Genomic DNA, 25,526 nt, shown 5'->3' with positions numbered 1-25,526 from the left:
AAATCCCAATAATGAGAAGTTCTTTTTGGTAGATCCAGATAAAGATACAGAGATACGGCCAGAGAAAGTGACTCTAAAGACCATATCATCCAAGTCAACTTTAGGCATTTCTCGCTTTAACCGCTTTGGGAGTTGGTTGAGTCTAGTGCGTGCCATAACACTTATCAAGAGAAGACTCAGTAAGAAAGGAAATGAAATATCTCGTCTAGATTCAGAATTTTGATCATCAAAGAGACTTAAAAACAGTTTTATCAGAAAGAAATAAATGCATTACATGCTGGTAGACCACTGCCAAGAGACAGCACAATTCTAGCTTTGTCTCCATACCTAGATGATGGCTTGCTGCGAGTTGGTGGACGTATCAATTTATGTGACTTACCTGTCTGTGATAAGACACCTATCCTGATACCTGGCCAGAGTCATATCGCTCGGCTATTAGTTCGCCATCATCATGAGAAAATTTACCATCAAGGGCGTCATCTTACCGAAGGTGCTATAAGGAGTGAAGGACTATGGATTACTGGAGGGAAACGCCTAGTGTCATCTATCATTCATCATTGTGTTACATGCCGCAAGATGAGAGGAAAGCCACTTAATCAGAAGATGGCAGATCTTCCTAAAGACCGACTCACAAAGTCACAACCCTTCACCTTTGTAGGGGTAGATGTGTTTGGACCCTGGAATATCATCACAAGACGTACAAGAGGGGGCAGCGCACATTCAAAACGCTTGGCTGTATTATTCACTTGTCTGTACAGCAGAGCGGTCCACATTGAGGTCATTGAGGAAATGACCTCTTCCTCATTCATTAACGCCATGAGACGGTTCATTGCAATGCGTGGTGCAGTTTCAGAATTTAGATCGGATAGAGGAACAAACTTTGTGGGGGCTGCCTCAGAGTTAAACATGAACATAGTGAATGTCGAAGATATAGTTCATATTAAAAAATATATTTTTAACGTTTAAAAGCTTTTAAAAATAAAATTACTTACTTGTCTTGTTCATATGCTCAGTTCATGCAAAAAACCAACAAATTACAACAACAACAAACACAACAGTAAAACAAGAAAGAACAAATAAAAAAAAAAATACAAAACAACAAGCAGTCATACTTTAAAAAATAATTATTTATTTCTGCGCCATTTCAAACATCGTTACATCATCATCATTTTCAAATTCCCTAATGTGCCGAGTTACGTGTATGTGTTTTCGTGCACGATTAAAATTTCTTTTATACATGTACCAGTATATAAAAAAATGCTAATAATAAAATGGGTACAAAAAATAATATGTAAAGCAGTTTGTCGTGTTTTGTACCGCGAGACTCGTTGTTTGCCGATCCGATGGTGTTGATTCCAGTTTTATGTCAGCAGTCGTTGAGTCCGTCAAATTTGAGGTAAAATGTAAAAAATCATGCAATGAGGAAGTGACTACAGATGGTAGTGTGACATTTGTAATTTAAGGGGAAAATCATTTTGTTTAAAATTAAAGATGAAAGCATTCCGACATTAACCAATTGCAGTCTTCTCCATATTAATAGAGGAGTGCACAAAAAGCACACACACAAAAAAGTTAATCATAAGTTTTCATAACTTAACCTATTCAATCTTTTGAGGAAAAAAAAAACAGATTCCGCCAGTTCGCGCGCGCGCTCAATCGTAACGTTCGAACGCGCAGAAAAAAACTTTAATACAGTGTTAGTTTTTCCCACTAAATTTAACAGAAATCTAAAACAAATTCGTTCAATAAACGATACTAATATAAAAATAAGACACATTGACTGAACAAGAGATTACTCACTCTTCTTACTGGTACTCCCCCATACAAACCTCGCCGTGGTCATATCTAAAAATGAAATTGAAATTTCCACTTCATCTGCTTTGATATTTACGAAATGCATTTAAAACTATGAAATAACAGAAATAATCTACAAGAATCGGTGAGATTCAGCAAAATTTCTGTACCTTGGCATACAACTCTCATATGACCCAAACACCTTTGACCTTTCACACTCCAAACTCAACCAATGAAGGTAAAACACCATGAATATGAATGAAATGTGGAAACGTAGTAAATTCCAGTGATCTGTAATTCACTATGTTTATAGACGATGATGAAAATGATATATGAATATAAGTACAATATATATCAATATATTTAAATAAATATTGAATAAATGAATAATTAACCCTGTAACATTCCTGTTATATCTGATCTTGATTTTGAGTGGTCAGTTTATCTGGCAGCGGCAAGTGACCCAGATTTGTAACTTGTTGGAAATAAATTCTAGAATAATGAAATCCCTTGTGAGGTGTGTATAAACCTATTATTGCTTTTACTGCAAAGTCTGCTAAGAAAACTGCTTGAAATAACTGCTTACCCTTTAACCTAGGCAGTTTTGACCTGCCACTAAAATCATTACTGCTTGGAACTGGCTAAAAACTGTCCTATAATTTGAAAACTGTTTAAGAACTGCCTATACACAGCTCAAATAGGCAGGTTTTTTTTGCAATGGGCGCCTAATTATCTCATTATTATTTCAATTAAGTTAAAATATACCTCCACTGTGGTGGACACACATGAACTCAATGACAGTGGCACACTCCCATTATAGTGGTCGACCTTCAAGCAGCCTAACAAAATCTTAGTACCAGGCCTTGTCACAAGGTTCGCTTTGCTGTCGCCCCATATCTTGATGTCTACCTCACCAGACTTGTCGCCTATGGTCAAGATTCTCCGTTTAGAGTTGGGGGTTTCAAGGACTTCTGATATCTGTTGAATTTAAACAGATTTAAACAAATCTCATCTTCAATATAATAATTAAATATACACACATATCATAATTAAACTGCCAAGTAACACCTTGCAAAATCCCAAATGGGAGTGATATTGGTCATGGATAACAAAGACTTGACAAAGGAGTCAGTAGCAATTTTATCAGAGTGTTTTAGAACCTGACCATTCAATGTTTGATTCTTCAACTCGCTGTCACCGTCAAATATCCCGACAAAAATATTTTCTTCACTCTGAAATATGTTATTTACAGTCATGTATAAACATGAAGAAAAACTAAATGTAAAAGTATACATGAAAATGAGTTTGTTCAACATATCCTGTTTCATGACCGAATTAATTGCATTAAACAATTTTCCTATTACTATATGTTTTCTTATAGATACTCGTAATATTTTTGCCAATTCCAAATTTCCTTCCATTGAAACAGGACACTGCTCAACATCTGAATAAATTCCAAACTCTATCTCCCCTGTGAATGGATTAGACATATTCGACTGTCTGATTAAGCCGCATAATTTAAACTTAATCCAACTACCATTGTGAAAAAAAACCCCACCGCACAATATGTCCATTAAAGGTATAAACTGGTATGAACTGTCTTTAGGCCTTAACAGTCACCTGAGTAGCATATTTTCTTCTGGAATAGAAAAAAATTAATTTGTAATGACGACCACCTCCCTGCCTGAAATCTTTCAAGAAAGAACTTTTAAACCTATAATTTTAGCCAAAAAATTAAAAGCTCATTTAAGATGCATGACCTGATATTGAAAATGTGCAAGACTCCGATAGAAAATAATTTACCCGTATTTATTATATTTCAGGATAGGTTCTAAGTGTATATGTTTTCATAGAAAAGCTATAAACACGGTGGCTATTATTCATAATTTATCTAAAACAACCTCCCATCCCCCATCTCTTGGGGCAGACAGAAACTCTCCCTGTGGGCATTTAAACGAACGAAAAAAACAGCTTTAAAAGCCATCATGAGTTACTCCCTTCTCCTGTTCCAGTTTTTGAATATGTAACGTCCGTTCACAAATCACCATCTGGCATTTATACTAAAATCATTTTACCTTTACATCAGTGATTTTAGTTGCACTTATTGGCTTTTTGTTTTGTAACCGGAAACAGAGGATTATAGGACTGTAAAAGAACTTTATATTCTCTTTAGTTCAAATATTACGAACTGATTCAGTTTTCAATAATTATTATATAAAAAATAATAATAACGCCCCAATGTCTACTGTTTAAAGATTTTCCCAGGTTCTGTATTGATTTTCAGATTATGTTCAACACCTTGTTATATCAATTATAAAATTTGAAAAGTTTCAATAATTTAATATAACAAAAGTAAATGTGACTTTAAATAATTGATAACGAATAACAGGTATATTTTCCACAAATATAACAGGAGGAGTGTAAATATTCTCAAAATAAAGTACTAGAAATATGAAAATAAATTAGTAGAAATATGAAAATAAATAAATATGAAAATAAATTACTAGAAATATTAAAATAAATTATATTGGAAAAATTTTAATAATAGAAATAAGTTATGAGGGAGGAATGAAAATATGTATTTATTGCACTAGTGGGTGGCCACACTGTTAAGAGACGGACAAAGGTCAATAATGAGCACGAGGATTACCAAGTATAAAAATAGTAACACGTATTGACCTTTACAAAAGACAACATTGGATCAGATTATCTATATGTGAGGGATATCTAATTCGACCCTGAATCAATCAAGTGTCTGTACTAAGGCTACATTATCAAATAATTACATTGTTAAGGAATGCCCTATAGTAAAGGAAACGAACACGAAGTTCTTGACCCTAGCAGAGTAAACTCAAATCTGCCCGGTGGCCCTATATATATATATATATATATATATATACATAGCGGACCAATAAAACTCTATAAATAATTCTGTAACAAATGAAATTGCAGGTAATATAATACGTTCGGGAAGAATGACAACATGGCGATGAAATCGAAATAAATAGGGAACATTACAGGATCATGTCAAAACATCGAAATATAAAGCTAATAGGACTTAAACGGTAATACAGACTAAACGGTATGTAATATATATGCAGTTAGGGATGAATTAAAGCAAAACTATTTTCGGGAAAATCAAAATTGTTACATTCCTCTCTCCTTAAAAACATAAATTATAATTTTTGTACATCAAAATATAACAAAAAGATAATTTTGAGACATAATTTCACAGAATAAATTCCGCAGTTCATTTTTGAGAGAATCCACCTTTTGGGTATTTTTGATCCCTTGGGTTATAGTGGTCTGATAATTCAAACAAAGGCTGTATTGGAAAACTTTGTCTCCTGAGTAGCTGAGCTCATTCACGCTCTTCGTAGTGGATCCTCTTCCTGCGTTTCTTAAAGGTTCCTGGATCTATGAATTTGTTGTTTTAGCGTCCTTCACCTTACAGATGGGACAGCTATAGATGAACATATTCCTCTTGTGGAATCTGTCGATGTGCGCAATATAATTAATGTATTTCCTGAAGAGGTGTTTTCCGTTGATACAGCCCGGAACGGGACAAACCATCCCTTCTTCCGGGATCTCATCACCCTCCTCCTCATCAGGAAATTCCATTTCTTTCCCTGTGACTTTAAGATCTAAAACGTCCTTCATGGCTTATAGCTACCAAAATAATTTTAAAGACAAAAATTAAATAAATTGTTTATACATATATTATGAATTTCCCTTAACTCCATATGCTACAAGTTATTAATTTATTATTAATTTATTAAGCTGCTTATATATATATATATATATATATATATATATATATATATATATATATATATATATAGATATATATATAAGCAGCTTAATAAATTAATGGAATATATATTTGTGTGTGTGTGTGTGTGATTTCAAATCTATGACTACCATTAATCTTAACTGATAGTCTCTATATGGCCAGTACTTAATCTCTTTCCCATTAAACATCAACAAAGCATCTAATTTATTAAATGAAGATCTGACTGAGAAAAGATAATTCTTATTACGTTCATCTAATGAACTTCAAATACCTTGTAGTTTTTATTAATCAATAATTATATCTTAATCTGAAGTAAGATAAAAGTAAAAGATTTATCGAGAGAAATTTTCAATTATATTATTAACAAACCGTAAGTTATTAATGAATATTGCATTGAGATCTATAATAACTAGCACAATGTTTTGAAGAAAAAAAGTAAATACTAACTAGTAGACTAATTGTTCTCGAACAATTAGAGGTCTTTCCACGTGCCCAAATCAAAGTTTGATGTATCAATTAACCTAAATTTGTTTGAAGCTATTAAATGAATACTCTAAATGACATAAAAATTAGGCAAGATATGAAATGAAATCTGCATTTTGTTTATTGTGTTTAATAGGGTGAAACACGAGATATTTAATAGAAATGGCTAAAAACATCCGCAAATTAAGTCGACTACCATAACCTTTAATATACATTACTTCCTAATATGCCCCTTTTATCCAGGCACACACAAATGCAATAATTTTGGTCATATTAACCTTATTTCCTAATACATACCGTGCAAATAAAAGGGGGAACAATCATCACACCATTTACTACATTATCCTCATTTCCTTGCATAGCGTCGTACATGTATGCTTACATGTAAAAATAGGGACTTACACTCAGCATTGCCCGGGAGAGTTCAGTTTGATTCGCGGGTGCAAATCTTGATTCCAAAGCTTCGCATAACTCTGCGTAGGTCCTATTCACTCCTGATCTCATGTTACCGAGGACGGTCTGGGCCTGTCCTCTTAAAGAAGCTGCCAGGTACAAGCTTTTCTGCTGAGAGTTCCATGAATTGATATCGCTACAGGCCTCAAAATGCGCTTTGTAATCAATCCATGATGCAGTTCCGTCATATGTTGCCGGTTTCATCATTGTTTTACCATAGTCCTGAGACCGTTCATTCGAAATATTTTTAGTTGTAGTATTAGTAGGCAACGATAGGTAAACGGATTCCTGCACTGGATTCCAAATATTTGACCACGTAACCGTAGACGAATCTGATGATGACACCGCACACCGAGTACTTAGGTAAGGGTTTGGTGTCAAATATGTCTCAGAAAACACTGGTTTATGGTTCCTAAACGCGGCAGTATCTGTAACCTTTGGCAGTGTACGATCATTCTCATCTTCGTACAATGTGTACCCAGGCGTTTGGTATTCAAAGCGACCAGGTGCATACCCCGTGTTCTTCTGTGTTTTGAAATTTATTTCAAAACTGTCGTCATGGTTGTGATTGCTTTTGTAGCCTATGTCTACTCCGGAGTCCGGTATTGGCGAATGTTTGGCAAACTGTGGAGTTGATCGTAATCTTTCAATTTCTGCTCGGAGCTTTTCCCTTCTGGCATCTATGGCACTGAGGTCGGCTAACAAATCGTCTTCACTCGTTCTGGTATTATATTCTAACTGGGTTACAATTTCCTATAAATGCACTTGGTTAACTTTGCACTCGGTAAAATTTGTACTTGGTTAACTTTGCACTCGGTAAACTTTGCACTCGGTCAACTTCACCAAGTTATACTCATTACCCGGAGACTAAACGAACCAATACCAAGCCTAACGATACACGAAGTAACGCTGTACACACACTGTACACACGCAGCGCAACCGACCTTTGGATTACTATACACAAGCTCTAATATACTTACAAAGTCAAAAATACACGGTCCACTATACCCTTCAAAAATTACTTGGTAAAATATTAACCTGGTAAAACAAATCTACATAAAACAACAAAACCAAAATAAATCAACAATTTAATCAGTTCCTATCCCTTAACCCGCTGCCACCAAAATGTAACGTGTTTTACCATAACAAAATATCGGGTTCTTTTTAAGGGATATAAATATATTAATTTTACTTCTACTCTTCCTGAGTACAATGATTAAACTTGATTTACAATTGATTGGAGGTCTATTTAAATCACTTATTATTGTTTAACTGGGATACTTATCCCCGCGTGCCTTGGTAAAGGGTTCTTAATATTAATGGAAGTCAGGCGCCTCAGTCATATAGACTTACTACCTCCCGACAACCAATTAAGATTCCAATTCCAATTACCGCTGAGGCGTATTCCTTCCCCTAGCCTGTCTATTTACAGCCTCACAAATTACTTCTATCACGTTTCTATTACCTTCCAGGTCTTGCGGGTTCTTCTGTGAGCTGTGGATTTCAGACCTACACTGCTAGATGAGTCTGCTTATATACCCATGGGAGAGTTTATTTCCAAGGGGGCACCAGGTCATTCCATTTCAATGGGTGTACTCTATTACGTGTACGGGTGTGCTTTATTACTTAAACTTCATGGGTGTGTTTCTCTGCTTGTCACTGCTTGAACTCGTATCGCAAAGAAAACGATGGATTTGGTTACTTTCTTTTTGTCATTGATGTATTTTCGAAATATGCCTGGACAGTCGCTTTAAAATCCACCAAAGGTAGCGAGATGTCACGCGCTTTAGCCTCTTTGTTGTCAAAAACTAAGAAGCCCAAGAAAATACGAACCGACAAAGGTTCCGAATTCATGAATAGAGATGTTCAGAAGCTTTTAAAAGAAAATGGTGTGTCTCATTTCTGTTCTCAAAACGAAAAGAAAGCAAACGTTGCCGAAAGAGGTATTAACACTATAAAATCAAAATTGAGTCGATACATGACTCAAAATCAGACTCATCGATGGGTTGATGTCTTAGCTAATGTCACAAAGAGTTACAACGCCACCTATCACCGAACCATCAAAATGGCGCCCGAACAAGTGAAAAAGAAGGACGAAGCATCTATATGGATGAACATGTACGATCATGCTCCCAGAAGTAAAGTTAAAAAATCAGAAATAAATATATCTGGACCTCTGCGTTTTCATTTTAAAGTCGGTGATAAAGTTCGCATTTCTCATCTGAGACAGCCATTTGATCGAGAATACGATGAGAGGTGGACAGGTGAATATTTCGTCGTTAAATCGCGCATGGTCAAACAGAGAATACCCCTTTATCACTTACAGGACATAGATGGTGAAGACATAAAAGGGACATTTTACGGAGGAGAATTACAAAAAGTACTCATCGACAGAGACGTCATGTATAGAATCGAGAAGGTGTTGCGATATAAAGGAAATCAGGCTTTAGTTAAATGGTGGGGGTGGCCTAAAAAATTTAACAGCTACATACCCAGATCGTCATTGAAGCATTATAAGAAGAGTTAATTATGTGGTATATAAAATATGATAATTAATAAAACCTAATCATAGCATTGAATTTACTTTTAAAAAAATAAAAGAATGGAGCAATCTAATATAATGCAGAATGCCAATTTTCTGAGAGTTCTCAGACAAGCTAACCGCAGTCGACAGCGCACTATGATTCCTAGTGCAAGCGATCGACAAATATTAGCTCTTTGCGATGTCGTGGCTCACTTGCTGCAAGGACATGTTCCGATCTTACCTCGCGATCGCTCTCATTTCCGACGTTGGCGACTTGTTATGAGACAATTGATCAGTCCGAGGATTTCAATTGCAAGAAAAAAAGAGACACTACTCTCTCACTGCGAACTGATTCCAAGACTTTTGAGAGATTATTACTTAGCGAGGATACTCATTCGTATTTTGAGAGACAGAGAATCTTAAGTTATAAGAGAGAAGAGCCACGATTCGCTTTAAACATGACTGTGTATTTATTTTTGGACGGGAAAGACTCGTCAAATTTTCATCCCTCTAATACTCCCGATGATTTTATCGTTACTCTACCTAAGCAATACATGTTGACCGGTTCTTGGGAGTGCGCACTTTTAGAGGTAAACATTCGTCTGTCCAAAGAAAATGTGGTATCTCGAGTGTACGTATGCTGCGATTTAGTTGAAGACAGTTATGTTCGAAATAACATGATACCGGTTCTGCGAGCTTGCGATGTAACAAAGGACATTAAGGAGTCTTATAACCCTCCCTTCTACTTTGATATATCTAAACAAGACTTTCGTAACATCAGAGTTTTTATAAGAAACGAATAGTTAAGACCTATTCCAACAAGTATTGAATCGTTTGCGTGTGTCTTGTGTTTGCGGAAAAAGAAACCATGGGCTCAGTAGAGGTGTACGACTACGATAAAATGCAATGGGTTCCTTACGTTCCCGATTTTAATAAATGGATCAAGCATTTTGAAGACATTTCCGCTGGCAGGGTGCGTCCGGATTATAAAGGGAGGTACATTGTGGGGAGCGGCTCGCAACACCGACATGAAACTCCTTCCAGGGACCATCACCCTTTCGTGAAATTAGTGACCCCAGTAGCTCAGGCAATCGAAATGGCTAAATCGGAACTGGAACGTGAAAACGACAACTCCTCACCGAAAAAGCGAAAATTTATAAGAAAGCGAGAAATGTATCGTCCACCCGGAAGACCTGCAAACTCTAAACCTAGAACCAAGAAGCCAAAGCTGACCACGCAATTCGACGATTAATCATGAATGAAAACCATCTGAATCAGCTCTCCATCTTTGAACCTCCGCCGACGGACACGACCATACTTACAAGAGAATGGGTAGAGTTTAGACCTATCAATCAAATTTCTGAGTATTCTGCCTTGGAATTCAACATTCCTCCTCTCTCCACCGGATACATGGACCTTCAGAACAGTCGCTTAAAAATTAAGCTAAGAATACTAAGCCCGCTGAACACCCCCATCACCGAAGAGAATGCCGTTGGTTTGACTAACTTACCTCTACACAGCATCTTTTCTCAAGTGGACACTAGTCTACAGCAGACTCCAGTGTCACAGCTGGGAACGAATTATCCCTACAAGGCCTACATCGATACCTTACTATCTACATCCTCCGAAAACTATGAAGTGCATCAGTCTCAGCTCTACTTTAAAGACACCTCTGATCCCGACGATACGGACCCGATCAAAGGGATAAACATCGGTTTATTTCAAAGATATCAGTTTACCAAAGGTGGAAAAATTTTAGACTTGGAAGGTTCCTTACACGTAGATATTTTTCAACAAGATCGTTTGGTTTTGAACGGGGTAGCACTTTCCCTAAAACTATGGCCTAGTAAGGATTCATTTAGATTAAAGTCAGCTGAGGGTAAAGATTACAAAATACAAATTATCGATGCCAGTTTTAAACTCTGCATTCAGCGACCCAATCCCGCCCTTACCATGGCGCATGTGAAAATGCTGGAGAAGTCCCCTGCCGTGTATCCCTACTTGTTTTCTAATTTGAAAATTGCTTCCATCGGTAAGGGAGAATTCAGTTTGACCGTAGACGACGTATTTCAAGGAGAAGTTCCGTCTACGCTTATTCTGGGAATGGTGTCCAGTAGCGCCTTTAACGGAGACTAGCAGCATATACCGTGATATAGAGGTGGAGGTATAGGTGATGACGTAATTATTAGGGTCACCTAGAGGGTATTTTTAGAAAAGGTAGCAATATAGAGGTCGTGTTCTCATTGGTGGACTGGATATAGAGGTGATGACGTAGTTACTATTGAGGCCCTATAGAGGGGGACTTTTTAGAGCAGTAAATTTATAGAGGTCGTGTTCTCATTGGAGGATTGAATATAGAGGTGATGGCGTAGCTATTTATAGAAAAGGTTCTGTACAGAGCTTGTTCGTCACCATTATATTTAGAAAGGTATCATTATAGAGTTCGCATAGAAACATATTCATTATAGAGTTAATTACTATACCAGATAATGAGCATGCGCAAAAAAAATGATTTTTAGTTATTCATTTATGTAAAAACAATCATTTCATTATGGATTGTCGAGGAGTACAGTACAAATGGAAAATTATAGCTTGGAGTGCATTGAAAAAAGATGAGAAAAATCCCAAAACGTGGACATTGAATGAGAGTCGTTGGTTTGACAATAAGACAGCTTGTATAAAAGATTTTAGAGAAGTGACCCGAAACGGTTACGATTTTGCAGACAGCTGGGGAACTAAAGAAATTTTATTAAAATGTAGAGTTATGCCCCAGTGAGCGCCTGATATGAAACACGATGAATGCAAGACAGACAAAGTTATCAATGAAAAAAGTTCAGTTTAACGATAACGTTCACACTCTGTTAGTTCCATACGAAGATAGGAAAGGTGAATGGATGAATTATGCCATTGATAGAGCCCATTTTAGGAGAAGAATTCAACAGACAGAGATAATTTTGTTGCCTATATTGAATAAGAAAATAAAATTATTGGAGTGTAACCAAGCATAACCCAGGTGAAAAAAATTGCAAAGGTAGAGGATTTTTAAGTAAAAAGTTTAAAGTGCTGATATTGCACAACATGTTGAAAACCATGGAGAAAGTAGATATTGCACAACGATGGTGAAAGAATATATTAAAAAAATGATTTTGCAGAAAAACAGTATGTAAGGAGGGCTAAATTTAGTATATGATATAATGAGGTTTTTTTTTAAGTAAAAAGTTTAAAGTGCTGATATTGCACAACATGTTGAAAACCATGGAGAAAGTAGATATTGCACAACGATGGTGAAAGAATATATTAAAAAAAATGATTTTGCAGAAAAACAGTATGTAAGGGGGGGGGGGGGGGGGCTAAATTTAGTTTATGATATAATTTTTAACAAAAGAAAAAAAATGTTATATTACAGTGCGTTATGAAATGTTTTACGGTAAATAAAAAAGTAAAAATAGATGATGATGTAAAGTACATAGTATAAATACTGAGGATGAATTAAGAGCTACATTACTATTGCATCTACATTTCCCTGCAGCAGACACAATTTAGAAGATATGGCTACTAAACCGACAACCTACTGGAAATGCCAAGACGTGGAGACTTCTGAGGAACCGAAACGGATTAGGAAAAGATTATTCATCGACTTAGATCGAACTGAAGACCAGACTCCTATGGCTAAACATCCCAAGATGGACAAAGAACAGACAGAGAAGACCCCAATTCTGAAGGAGGACATAGGACGAAACATGTTCCTCGTGGTGTCAAAGTTTCATAGTGACACTAAAGTACACTTAAGAGTGTATGAAGAAAAAGAAGACGGATCCAACTACCCAACTAGGAAAGGGATTGCACTCGATTTAGAAAAATGGAAAAAGATTACCTATTACAAGGATGATGTAGATAGCGCTATTGATCAGCATGATGCTGAGATGCAGGTAGCTTATAATCAGCACTTGGGGGAGAATTACTACATGACGATTGACAACGACTACCCTGTAGTAAATATCAGGAAGTGGTGGATGCCGCCTGGGAATGATGAAATAGTTCCGACGAAGAAAGGAGCTGCCATTACATTTGATCAGTGGGAAACTCTTAAGGAACTGATGCCTGAAGTCGAAAAGAAAATTGGTGACCAGTTAAAGGAGATCGAGTTTTGCGAGAATTCCGAAAGTCACCAGAATCAGATGGGCTTTTTGCAATGTCCACGTTGCAATCCAAATGACTGTAATAACTATTAGATTGTGAAAAAAACCCATTTCAGTGTGTTCAAAGTACCATTTGTGTTCAGTGATATATTTATGTAATTATATTTGTTACTTATGTATGTAATATGCTTAAAAGTTTTTTAAATACATGTAAAGATAATGAAAGAAATATTTTATTAGATCATGTACAAAACCTTTTTTTTTGTATTATCATGATAGTATTGCTATTTTAATCATTTATGTTGTACTATAATAAAAAATGTTTTACTATGCATTATTTTTATAATTTTTTAAAATCTTGTCTAAATTTAAAAAGAGATGTTAAACAGTGTTTGGTTCATAAATCAAAATGGTGTTGACTGATGAACAACGACGGTACTTGGAAAACATATGGACTGATGTGAAACATGCTGCCTCTTTTGCAGGCCCTTACAAATTGTATCAAATTGTAAAAAAAGAAGGGAAACAAAAAATTGGTTTAAAGGGTATAAGAGACTTTTTGTCAAATTTAGAACCGTATTCACTTCAAAAGAGAGTTCAGAGAAAGTTTCCCAGACGTCACATTTTAACCGATTCTATAGACACCATATGGGATGGTGATTTACAAGACGTGCGAAACATATCCAAGGAAAATGAAGGCATACAGTATATTATGGTTTTGCAAGACATATTTTCAAGATATGTATTTACAGCTCCTTTGAAACAAAAAACGGCGTCGTATGTAATAGAAGCTTTAAAAGGGATTTTTGCTAATGGAAGAAAACCCAAAGTATTCAGAACCGATAAAGGAAGTGAATTTAAAAATCGTTGGGTGTCCTCTTTTTTGGAAAAAGAAGGCGTACACCAAACTTTTACGGAAAATGAAACAAAAAGTAATTTTGCAGAAAGGAGTATTCAAAACTTGGAAAACAGATTGCAACGCATGTTTACTCAAAATCAGTCTTACGAATTTTTGAGTAAGCTACAAGCAGTTACTGATAACATTAATAACACTCCTTCCCGTCCTTTAGGGGGAATAACTCCTGCATCTGTGACTAAAGAGAACGAAGAGGAGGTTCGTTATAGAGCTTATTTACAAAGGAACAAAAGACCAGGTGTTGTATCCAGAAAAAGTAAAAACTCTAAAATAGCAGAAAAAAAGAAACCTTATAAATTCAAAGTAGGTGATAAAGTTAGAAAATCTCATTTGCGGCGGACATTTCAGAGAGAATACGACCAAAAATGGACGGGAGAAATTTTTAAGGTTTGTCGAAGATACCGTAGTCAAGGTTTGCCTGTCTACAAATTAAAAGACTTTGCTGAGGAATCTATAACTGGAACTTTTTATTCACAGGAACTTCAGAAAGTAAGCACAAGTGACAATTTTATCTGGAAGATCGATAAAATTCTAAAAGAACGAAAAAGAAAAGGAACAATAGAGATCCTGGTGTCCTGGCACCAATGGCCTGCTAAATTTAACTCTTGGATAAAAAAATCTGACATGCAAAACGTATAAATAGGACTGATCACTTTTATGATATTCATTATTTTCAAACATGAGCATCAGATTGGTTCTAAGATCTACTGATAGTCAACAGATTTATAGTGGTAATACGTCTTACGACTTTGTAGTTCATCTACCCAAGCCATTGTATCTACAAGGACATTGGACCGTTTCTCTGTTGGAGTTTAATTTGTCTACGGCATCCACTCAACCAGAATTATACGTCTGTAGCAATTTATGCCAAGATACTGTAGTGGGGGAGCGAGAATTACCTCTCTTGCGACTGGTAAATTATAAAAAAGCGGAAAATATCATTTATAATTTTCCTTACGAAATACCTTTGCGATTGGGGGAATTTCAAGACGTGAGGGTGTATATAAGGGACTCAAATAATCAACCCGCTTCATATTTGAAAGGTACGACCACTATTACACTACTGCTGAAAAAACGTTTATTTGAAATACAGTAATGGGTTCTACGTATGTGTCAGACCCTAGGGTGTGGAAAACATTTTATCAAAATATGTTCGAAGGAGGATTTAAACCTAGTAAATACAGAGGTCGGCAGACAGGTGGTGGAATAGGGGGTATGTTTTCCAAGAAACCGTACATGATTCCAGTCAACCCACATCTATCCCGGAAGGAACCGGCAGATCAAGTTGTGGGAAAACACGTGACGCCTATGGCAGCCGTAGAAGAGAGAGCCAAAGAAGAAATGAAAGAAGCCATCAAAGAGAAGACTCCTCACGTGTCAGAGAAGGCTATAAAAGCACAAAAAGGCAACCTGTTATCAAACCTAAGCCAACACTCAAAAAGAAAACATCTCAGAAAGGACTGAAGAGAAAACGAGACACAGGAGACAGTATTTTTAGCGGAGCCAAGAAAAAAGTCAAGCATCAATAAGAATGGCCTTTTTAAGCGACAAAATTACAGACATTGGACTTCCGGCAGAATTGGCTTTATTTACCGTTCCACCCAATCAAGTAGCGGTGGATAAAATTTATTTCAGTGAATGCAGACCTGTAAGTTCCTTCGATACGGAGGACGCTCCGATCGAGATATCGGTGCCTGGCCAGGGTAACGAGTACATAGGCTTAAGAAGAAGCCGCCTGTACGTAAAATGTAAGATTGTTAAAACCGACGGTGCAGCCTTGGCATCACAGGAAAAAACGGGGATCATTAATCTGCCACTGCAAACCATGTGGTCTCAGATAGACACTTATATGAACGGAAAGCTTGTGTCCCTCAATACTAGCTACTATGCTTGGAAAGCCTACCTAAAACTTCTCCTTTCGAGTGGCAGTGATGTCTCTCAATCCCAGTTACAATCCCAACTGTACTATCCAGACGACGACGACATGGACAATCCGGACGCATACGGAGGCAACAACGGGGGCCTTAACAATCGCTATGCATTTACTCAAAACAGCCAAATATTTGACATGGAAGGTCCACTGTATGAGGATATATTCAGAACTGATAAATACTTGATCAATGGGGTAGATTTACACTTGAAACTGTTTAGAAACCCCGCTGCCTTTGTCTTGATGAGCAAAGAAGCCTCCCCTAGCTACAAGTTGCAGTTACTAGACGTGTCCTTTAAAGCATGCATGATTAAGGTGGACAGTGGAATTTTGATCAACCATGCTGAAATCTTGAAAGAGAAGACGGCCAAATACCCCCTGACTAGAACCGAAGTAAAAATGAGCACCTGTCCTAAAGGTTCTGGATCGTTTATTTGGCAGAACGTTTGGTCCAACACCTTACCAGCCAAAGCTGCATTCTGTTTCATTTCTCAGAAAGCCGTTAATGGAAATTATGAGAAGAACCCATTCAACTTTCAGAACTTGGCAGAAGAAATTGCACTTTACGTAAACGGGGAAAGCATGCCAGCCCGACCCATGAAAATTGACGTAGGGACCAATCAAAATTACGTGACACTTTTTGTCAATTTATTTGAAGCGGCTGAGAAATGGAACAAAGATGCCGGCTTGGAAGTCACAAGAAGCCAGTTTGGCAAAGGATATGCCATATATGCCTTTAATTTGGCACCAAGTGACCTGGGTGAAGAGTATTTAAACCTGGTGAGACAAGGAAACGTTAGACTCGAAGTCAAATTTGCTGCCGATACAACGGAAACCTTGAACTGTCTGGCTTACGCAGAATTTCCGGCCCTTTTGGAAGTGGACCAATCACGGGACATCAAATACACTAAAGTATGAATTCATCAGACATTGTGTGCATTGCCAAAGGACACGAGTTGCTTAGCAAATTTTTCAGAGGCGTATTTTCACCGGATACCTTACCAGAAAGAGTCCAAGCCTACCCTTCGGCCTACGTTTGTAATACAGATCCCTCTCATTTACCAGGGTCCCACTGGATAGTCATGTGGATAGACGGCTTCCGAACAGCGGAATTTTTTGACAGTTTTGGTCGACTTCCTGAACATTACGATATACGAATCAAAAACTTTTTAAATCATAATTCGAAAAAAATAAATTGTAATGAAATTCCAATTCAGAAAAAAAATGCCTTGACTTGTGGTTATCATGTACTATTTTATTTAATGATGAAATGTCAAAATTATACAATGAATGACATTGTACATATTCTTAAAATGCAGGATGATCCTGATGTTTTTGTGTATCAAACTATATCTCAACAAACGGAGTGCATTTAACCTTTGTATTTACCATAAATATGCATACGTTTTGTGAATAAAAAATGATGTAATCTATTTTTTTTATTCTATAAAAATAGTATGTATTGTAAAAATAAAATCAGTCTTAACTGAGGAATCAATGAACATGGAAGCTTGGTGGAAAGAGAGATCACTCTTACCCTTTAATTCTCCCGCCACAGCTATGATCGTGGGACCCACCATGAGTGGTAAAACTTCTCTTATTTACGAAATATTAAAACATGCCGATGGTATGTTTCAAACGCCACCCGAGCGAATAGTAATTGCATATACCGAATATCAGCCTTTGTTTGAAGAAATGGAAAAAAACATCGATAGATTGATTTTGCATCAAGGGTTACCCTCTAAAGACCAGATCGATGAATGGAGCGAGGGTGTACAGCACACTGTCTTGGTGTTAGATGACATGATGATGCAAGTCGCCAAGAGCGAGGAATCTCTTAATTTATTTTGCGTGACGGCACACCATCGTCGAGTCAGTGTGTTCATGTTAGCTCAGAATCTATACATGCCTGGAAAGTTTGCCAGAACTATTTCTTTAAATTGTCATTATGTCATTCTCTTTCGTAATGTACGCGATTCTAGGCAGATCTTTACTTTTGGATCTCAGGTTTTTCCTTTAAGGTTGAAATATTTTAAAGAGGCTTACGACAAGGCCACATCTGTACCCTTTGGATATTTGATAGTAGACATGAGTCCTAGGACTGAGGACAAGTACAGATTGCGCACGCGCATCTTACCTAACGAAGATACCATTGTTTATCTGCCTAAATAAATTAATTGTCTTTTTTGATTTTTTATCATTATTTCACAATGAACCGAACAGTAAAAACGCATTTATCATTTCTAGAATTGTTAAACGCTACGAACACGAAACAGCGACGAGCACTGTTGTCGACCATGACACCCTCTCAAATGCAGACTTTGTGTGAGGTGATGTTTAATGTTTACAAGGGGACCATTCCGGTCTCTAAGCAGTACATAAAAACTCTGTATCCGTACAAAAATGTCATAAGTACCCTTGTGAGCAGAACAGTAAACAAGGCTCAACGTAAAAAGTTTTTGTTAAGGCATCAGAGCATCATACCTCGTCTGATCAAACCTGCGCTACATCTTTTTCAAAATGGCTCAAGAACTAGTTCTCGTTCCATAAGAAAAATACCAAAAACTGACGCAAACAGAGAATCATCCCCCGAAGAGCATGGAGACAATCTTGGAGCCGACGAAGGACCCACCCACTGACAAAGATATTCCCACTCAGATGCACGTTCTCGAAATCTTGGAACATGTTATTCCAAATAAATTTCATAATAAAGCCAAAGGATTGCTTAAATTCTTATCTCAGTATGGCGGTGACGTACTCTCTTGGAAAGATAATGGAAATTTGATTTACAAAGACAATGTCATTGAAGGCTCGCATATTACAGATTTGATCAAACATGCACTAACTCATAATTCAAGAGGAACTCCTACCGGATATCGACAATTTTATGAAGCCTTAAAGGACATTCAAACCCCTACTTCATTCATCCACAATAAAGAAATGATGAAGCACTCTGGAGAACAGACTGGCAGTGGTTTAGTGGTTAAAAAACATACGAACGGAGCACCTCCTAATTACAATCCTCCAAAGAGAAAGAGACTGACCAAGACAAAAATAAAGTGGTTAAAATTTTAATGAAACAATGCATCAATAAAAAATTACAAATGTACATTTGATAATATATTATTGTAAAGACAACTGTATGTTTTTTAATAAACGTTTATAAAAAAATCGTTTTTAGAGATTTCTTTAAAAAAACAAATTGAATAATATCAATTCATTCAAATTACAATTTTTTTTCAATATGATGGGAAAAAAAATCAATTTTAAACAATATAATTATAGTGTTCACACGATTTTGTTCACTACTACAATAACAATCAATATCCGTAGGGTAAGGTGTCCCAAGTGTTACGTTGAATCACTCTTTTGTCATACACAATTTTGTATTTTTTTTCTTCATTTCGATTGTAAATAATTTGCTGTTGCTTATGTCGCATAATTCTGTGTGGGTTAACAATCGTTGTACATGAACCTGTTGAATCGGAATGTTGACCCTGATCCGGCCTGAGTACCAAATCCAGCATGGAAGCAAAATTAAGTTTTAAACTGTTAACATAGTTTAGGGTAAATCCTTTGATTTTGCATACTTCTTTTCCTTCTGAAGTCCTGTAGGCGTAATTTTTAGGTCCTCCCGAAACAAATTCTGTAATGTATTCTTTGGGTTGTAACTCACTGGTAAGTTGACCAAGAAATGACCCGACTTTTGGTTCCTGATCTCCAGGTCTGCTGACGAAAATGACTGAATCCGTATCGAAATATAAGACTCTTCTATCCAGCATCTGTAACACTTCATACAGTTTAAGGCGGGCCCAGCAAGTTGTAAAAGTAGCAATAAATACGTTTGTTTGGTAATCTTCTTTAGTAAAATTTTCTTTTTGCTGCCACGAAACTTGAATAATTTCTTTACTGACAATGTGAAAACTCGAGACTTCTTTGGAAGGATCCGATAATAGCTGAAAAAATTTGTCAGCCTCTCTTTCGTGAAAAAATGTCGTCTGCTGCATGTTGAGTCGTTGGCCAAACTTTCCCCAAAACGAATTCAGCAGTAGTTTAGCAATCGATCTCAGAGCAGGGTTTTTGGTAATGTTCTCTCGTTCGAGTTGAATACCTTCTCGAAGAGCGTATTCTTCCATGTACTTCACTGCGTCTTCCTCGGTATGCACCCACTCAGGCCAGCCGCTGGCTTCTTGTTTGATCTTTAAAAATAGGTTGATATATTCGCCAAACAGACCATTGCTTTCCGTCTCTGCATTGTACTGTGAAGTTTCATCCCAATGATAGACCTCGTATATCTGTAGAATTTGGTAACCGCATTCTATGGCTTTTTCAATTTCTGGTGTACAAAATACTCCTGTAATTGCCCGGTCTTCGTCTCTGCACTGACATGGATTTTGTTGTTGTTGCTCCGAGCAGGTACGACACAGTGCAAAAGTTAATTTTTTGAGGCAACACGGGGTGATACAATTGTCTAGGAGGTAAAATTTTGACTTTGGCCAACCCAAAATAGTCTGTAATTTCCGTAAAATTGCTTGTAATGATTTTTGGTTCTTTTACGGGATATCTGCCATACTTGTTGACCGAGGGGTAAAGAGAACAAAAATCAAGATAGTGGATTTTTTCACCTTCCTTGACCTGGTAGTACATTTTAACAGCATTTGTTCTTCCTCCAAAAAAAGATTTTCGAGGGTCTAACCTTTCTTGCAGGTTTAGGGAATGAACATAATCAGATGCGTCTTGGTTCTGCTTCAGTAAGTTTTCAAAATCATGCTCCCAAATGTAGACATATTTCATACCCAGAGACTGAATGTAGTCTCTCTTTTTTAAGGTCATGGTCAGTAACTCGTTCATGGAGTGTTTGGTTCTTATATGTTTAAGTTGCTGACGCTGAGTAGGAAAACATATGGGACATCCGTGCCAGTAACACCCGTGAAATTCGTATGCAGTGTTGGTTTCAGGACAGTATCCATCTAATAAGTAATTGGTACCCGGCAGTCGAAATTCACCCTCATTTAAGGCATGCTGTATGTAGAGGCGGTGCCCTGTCTTTTTGAAATGATCTTCTTGTATCCATGAGAGCCACTGTATCGATACGCAACTATATTGTCCGAGAAAAGGGGCATAACCCGTGGAAGGGATTTGTGAAATAGGTGAACTAACAAATTCAGATTCTTCTATTACGTATTCTTGATTCTGTAACTCTTCACCCGTAACCCAATGTTCCTTGAATAAAATGGAAAAGTCCCCTTGCAGTCGGCGGGCCTGTAGCCAATCACTTATTCCATCATTGCCTCTAACTTTGACACGCCATTCTTCTTGAAGAAATTTGCTTTTAAACACTTCCATGCAAACCCCAGCAATGGTCGTGCATTGAAAAGGATCCACGCCTCCCATTAATTTTTTCTCTGGCATTTCATCCTCAAATACCACTTCTTCTTTTCCTGTGATTTTCATAAGAATTTCTCTGAATTTCAAACAAGCTTGTCTGAGTATGTCCACATCACTACGGCAGTAATCTAAAATTTCTCGATCAAAGTCAAAGATCATGTTTTTCTCCAGTTTTTCCTGATGCCAGATTAGAAAGTCTTTGCGTTCTTTAGCATTCATCATGTCACTTCCGTAAAAATGAGCTGCAGGGTAGGATCCAACATAGTAGGCATTTTCTTTAGTGTTAAAGAAATGAGGGAAGTACCCTTTCTTTAGCTCTCGTAAACCGAATGCCTTGGGTAGTTCAGCCAATCTCATGGGAAGAAAATTGAGGGAATCTAATATTTTTATATTAAGCCCTCTTTGAACATGTAAGTACATGATTTTTGATCCAGCATAGATAATTTTTGGAATGATGGAATTGACTAATAGATACTCTAGTAAAAAATATCCATCATAGCCCTTCATGTTGTGAGCAATAGCTGTAAAGTCTTTGTGAGTTTCAGTGAACAACCACAAACCAAAGGCATTTGCAGTTTGATCTCCTCGAAATACTATTTCTCGAAATCCGCATGTATTTTTACATGGTGGGTTAATAAAAGTCTGTTTGTTTTTCTTATTACATTTTTTGCACCTAGTTCCACAGTTATCGCATTTAGAATTTGGCGTGAGTTCTTGACCGAAGCATTCCTCACACACTGTTTGAGCCACTACCAAGTTGGGTTTGTGCTGAGATTTTCCACACCAAGACTGATGACAGTTTACACATTTACAGCATTCCATGCAGGGTTCGGGGCTGTTACTGCATTGAACACATTCATCATTTCTTTTCATTGAGTATCCATCTTTACAATGCAAAAGATCTTCTTGTATACATTCAAAGTCAAAAAAGATATATCTGGGTTTTTTCTCTTTACATTCTCTGGACCTAATGTAGCACAAATGAGGCCCTGTTACAAATCGTTTACATGCTTCACACTGCCATTCTCCGCAAATATGATCCTCTGGTTTTCTTTTGCATCTATCTAAAGTTTTTTTACAAACCACACATTTCCACCATCGATCACACTGAGATGATTTTGACTTCCCACTTTTTATCTTATGAGAATTAAAACAATCCAGAGATCTACAAACCATGTGGCAATTTCGACAACTTAATTCGTGTTTTACAAAACAAGATTTTTTTCTTTTACACACAATGCAGTTTGATTGACACTGATGCAGTTTTTGATAGGGTTTCAAACATTCATGGCAAAATTTGGATTGAATAAAGAACCCACAGACATTAACAATAGTATCAAAATGTGCATTTCCATTTTGCTCAGAATGATATAAAAAAATACGATCTTTTTTCGGAATTTCTAACCCTTGCTCATCTTCACTTACATCTTTTGGAACAGTTCGTATGAATTTGTTACCAATAGTGGCACTGACAACTAGAATATCAACATTCAATACGTTCTCAAAAGCATAAATGTCTTGAATGGACAGACGTCTCTCACTGCTTACATTGGCTTTCTGGCATAACAAAATGGCTAATTTTTTTTGACGTTCATTATTTGTTTTGTTGTGCTTCATTAATTCTTTGTAGAACCAAATAGGACATTTCCGCAATTCCATTACTTTTTCTTCTATTGTTCCTTTGTCACTTTGGTGTGCTAATTTCTGCCATTCAGATGTTGGAATTTGATGTAATTTGAAAAACCCCATGCAAATGCTTCGAGCAAGGCATAATTCATCTGTGTTTTGAATTTTGATACATGATCTTTTGATTCTGAGAGAATCATTGCCGTCACCAACTTTGTTAATATTTTTGCCTGCTATACCGCCCTTTGGAACTTTAATAAGCCCCACATTTAAATAAAAACTTTTATCTAGAGAAAGATTTTCATGGCTGTTTAAGACATTTTGTAAGTTCTCCATCACACTTTTTCCAGTAAGATCTTTCAAGGGCCTTAGTGGTACATACACAGAATTGTACAATCCCATGTGATGAATGATGACTCGTCCAAGATCCAAAAAAGGGTCAAGTCCTCGAGCTGTTTCATTGAGAATGTTGTCAAACATATCTTCTAATTCACGAAGCAGATCAGTCAGCCTCATTCCTTGTTCAGGGTTTTCTGCATTAAACCGAATATTGTAGTTTACATCGATAGCATTATTTTTCATTATAGTTCGTTCTCCTACTTTTTGAATGGTATATGGTATTTTTTTCACACCGCCAAAACCAATTTGAGATGAGTTGGTTCTAGTAGAGGTTGATGCTTCATCGGATTCCATGGATTCAGGAGCCATTTCTTGATCTGCGACATGGTCCTCTTCCATAGGTTCACATGTTGAATTGGGAATCAATGGGGACCATGGACCTTCACCGCTGTATTCCATTTGATCCAAATCATGAGCTAATTCGTGAAACATCAGGTCCTGTTCATTGCTCATTACTTTATCACAGTGGTGGCAATGATGTTCTTGATCCTACAAAACACGGTTTAAAATTTTTATAATAAAATGTTTTTTTTGTGAAATTGTTCTTGCCTTTATGCGTAATGTATTAATCTGTATTACAAAGAATATAGGGTGAGTTCACCATGCATCACACAAACTTAAACAGTAGAGACTTAAAAAAATTTCTTATTTTCATGCAAAAATGTAGAAGTTCAGAAAAATAAATTCATTATATTACTGTTTTTGATTTGTTTTAAGTTTACAGTCTGGAATTTAGACCAGTGCCTTTGTAATGAATATTTTGTCAATGAGGGAATCTTTTATCGTGCCAACACCTACAGGAATTTTGGATTTAAAAAATGTTCTATCTTCAAACATATAAAACTTGGTCAACAAAAAAAAGTAGTTGTATCAATTATTTTTTAAAAGTCAATGTACTACACATTTTGAGGTATATTGCATGGAATGTGTACCTTGTTAACTATAAGAGAAAAAAACATGCACTGAAATCTCTTCAATGCATGGCTAATTTGTGCCCAATTACTTGATAAACCCACCTGCAATTCTTTTTATAGTGTGACTCATTTATAAACAAGGGTGAGTGTATTTGCTTTGAAATATGCAATGTAATAATATTCCATTTTTCTTCAGTGTTGCAGGTTATCAATAAAAAAAAGCAAGTAAAAAAATAATAACTGTTTTTGAATGGAATGTTGCCCCCTTTTCACCGTCATGATGAAGCTCGTGTTCACTCTCGTGTCTTTGACCTTCGTTGTCATCGTCAAACAATAATCCACAGTATCCGCATAAGAAGAAGGTGTTCATCTAGTTTAAAAATATTCATGTGTACTCATAAAATGAACATGCAATTTAATCTCAATAGTGTAATGGTCTTTTTTTATAATTTTACTACTTACTTCTACTTTCTTGATTAATCCGGAAACAATAATTCAATTATAATATTAAAATTGAAAACGTTTAAGGATGTGATATTTCCGTAATTCATAGTAAGATGAAATCGTTGATTTTTACTATTAATATTCTAAAACTGAGTAAAAATGTATGATTATGTAATTAAGATTAGTTACTGGTAACAATTATATATCATTACTGGGTCATCATTATCATTATTCGATAGCATTGGGCGGTTATGTCCATCTTCATGCATTTGACCTTCAAGGTGATTCTTAAATATCAAGCCGCAGTACTTGCATAGGAAATCTGACATCTATATAAAAAAAAAGATGAACATATTCTGATTCTTTTTTTTTTGCTTTTCAAATATTTATTTCTTTTTTCTTAAAGTCATCATTGTCTGTTGTTTTTTCCCCTTTTTTATCACTGCAAAAAGAACGATAACTCTACAACCTGGCTTTTCAAATTATCTTTCCCTTCTCCATAGAACAACAGAAAAAAAAGATAGTTTTTTTTACGGAATTTATTAAATGGATGACCATGCATCGTATAACTACAATATAAAATATACACATGATATTATACTACAATAAACAGCAAAAAATGGTATCTTAAGAAATTAATTACATAATATAAAATTACACCAAATATTTTGAAAAATAGTTTTATAAGTTTTGATAAAAAAAAAGACTAGAATTAAGAAATGG

The 25,526-nt window shown here is 36.3% G+C and overlaps 2 protein-coding genes across 2 annotated transcripts; both read left to right on the top strand.

Moving 5' to 3' along the window:
• Positions 1-10,301: 10,301 nt before the first annotated feature.
• On the top strand, positions 10,302-11,183 carry LOC136276175 (uncharacterized protein F54H12.2-like). Its single transcript, XM_066087325.1, has one exon. It carries the CDS (start codon positions 10,302-10,304, stop codon positions 11,181-11,183), a length of 882 nt encoding a protein of 293 aa, XP_065943397.1.
• A 4,450-nt stretch (positions 11,184-15,633) lies between these two features.
• LOC136276173 (uncharacterized protein F54H12.2-like) lies at positions 15,634-16,950 on the top strand. The gene has a single exon (XM_066087317.1). The coding sequence runs from the start codon at positions 15,634-15,636 to the stop codon at positions 16,948-16,950; it is 1,317 nt and encodes a 438-aa protein (XP_065943389.1).
• Positions 16,951-25,526: the final 8,576 nt, after the last annotated feature.

This window comes from Magallana gigas, chromosome 1 (genome assembly GCF_963853765.1).
Source record: "Magallana gigas chromosome 1, xbMagGiga1.1, whole genome shotgun sequence".
Taxonomy (NCBI): Eukaryota; Metazoa; Mollusca; class Bivalvia; order Ostreida; family Ostreidae; genus Magallana; species Magallana gigas.
The sequence above is the reverse complement of the archived record's forward strand: the minus strand, read 5'-3'. Positions and strand labels throughout refer to the sequence as shown.

What these genes read in the sequence shown, in the direction of transcription:
- LOC136276175 (XM_066087325.1), top strand. Translation starts at nt 10,302, where the DNA reads ATGAATGAAAACCATCTGAATCAGCTCTCCATCTTTGAACCTCCGCCG.
- LOC136276173 (XM_066087317.1), top strand. Translation starts at nt 15,634, where the DNA reads ATGGCCTTTTTAAGCGACAAAATTACAGACATTGGACTTCCGGCAGAA.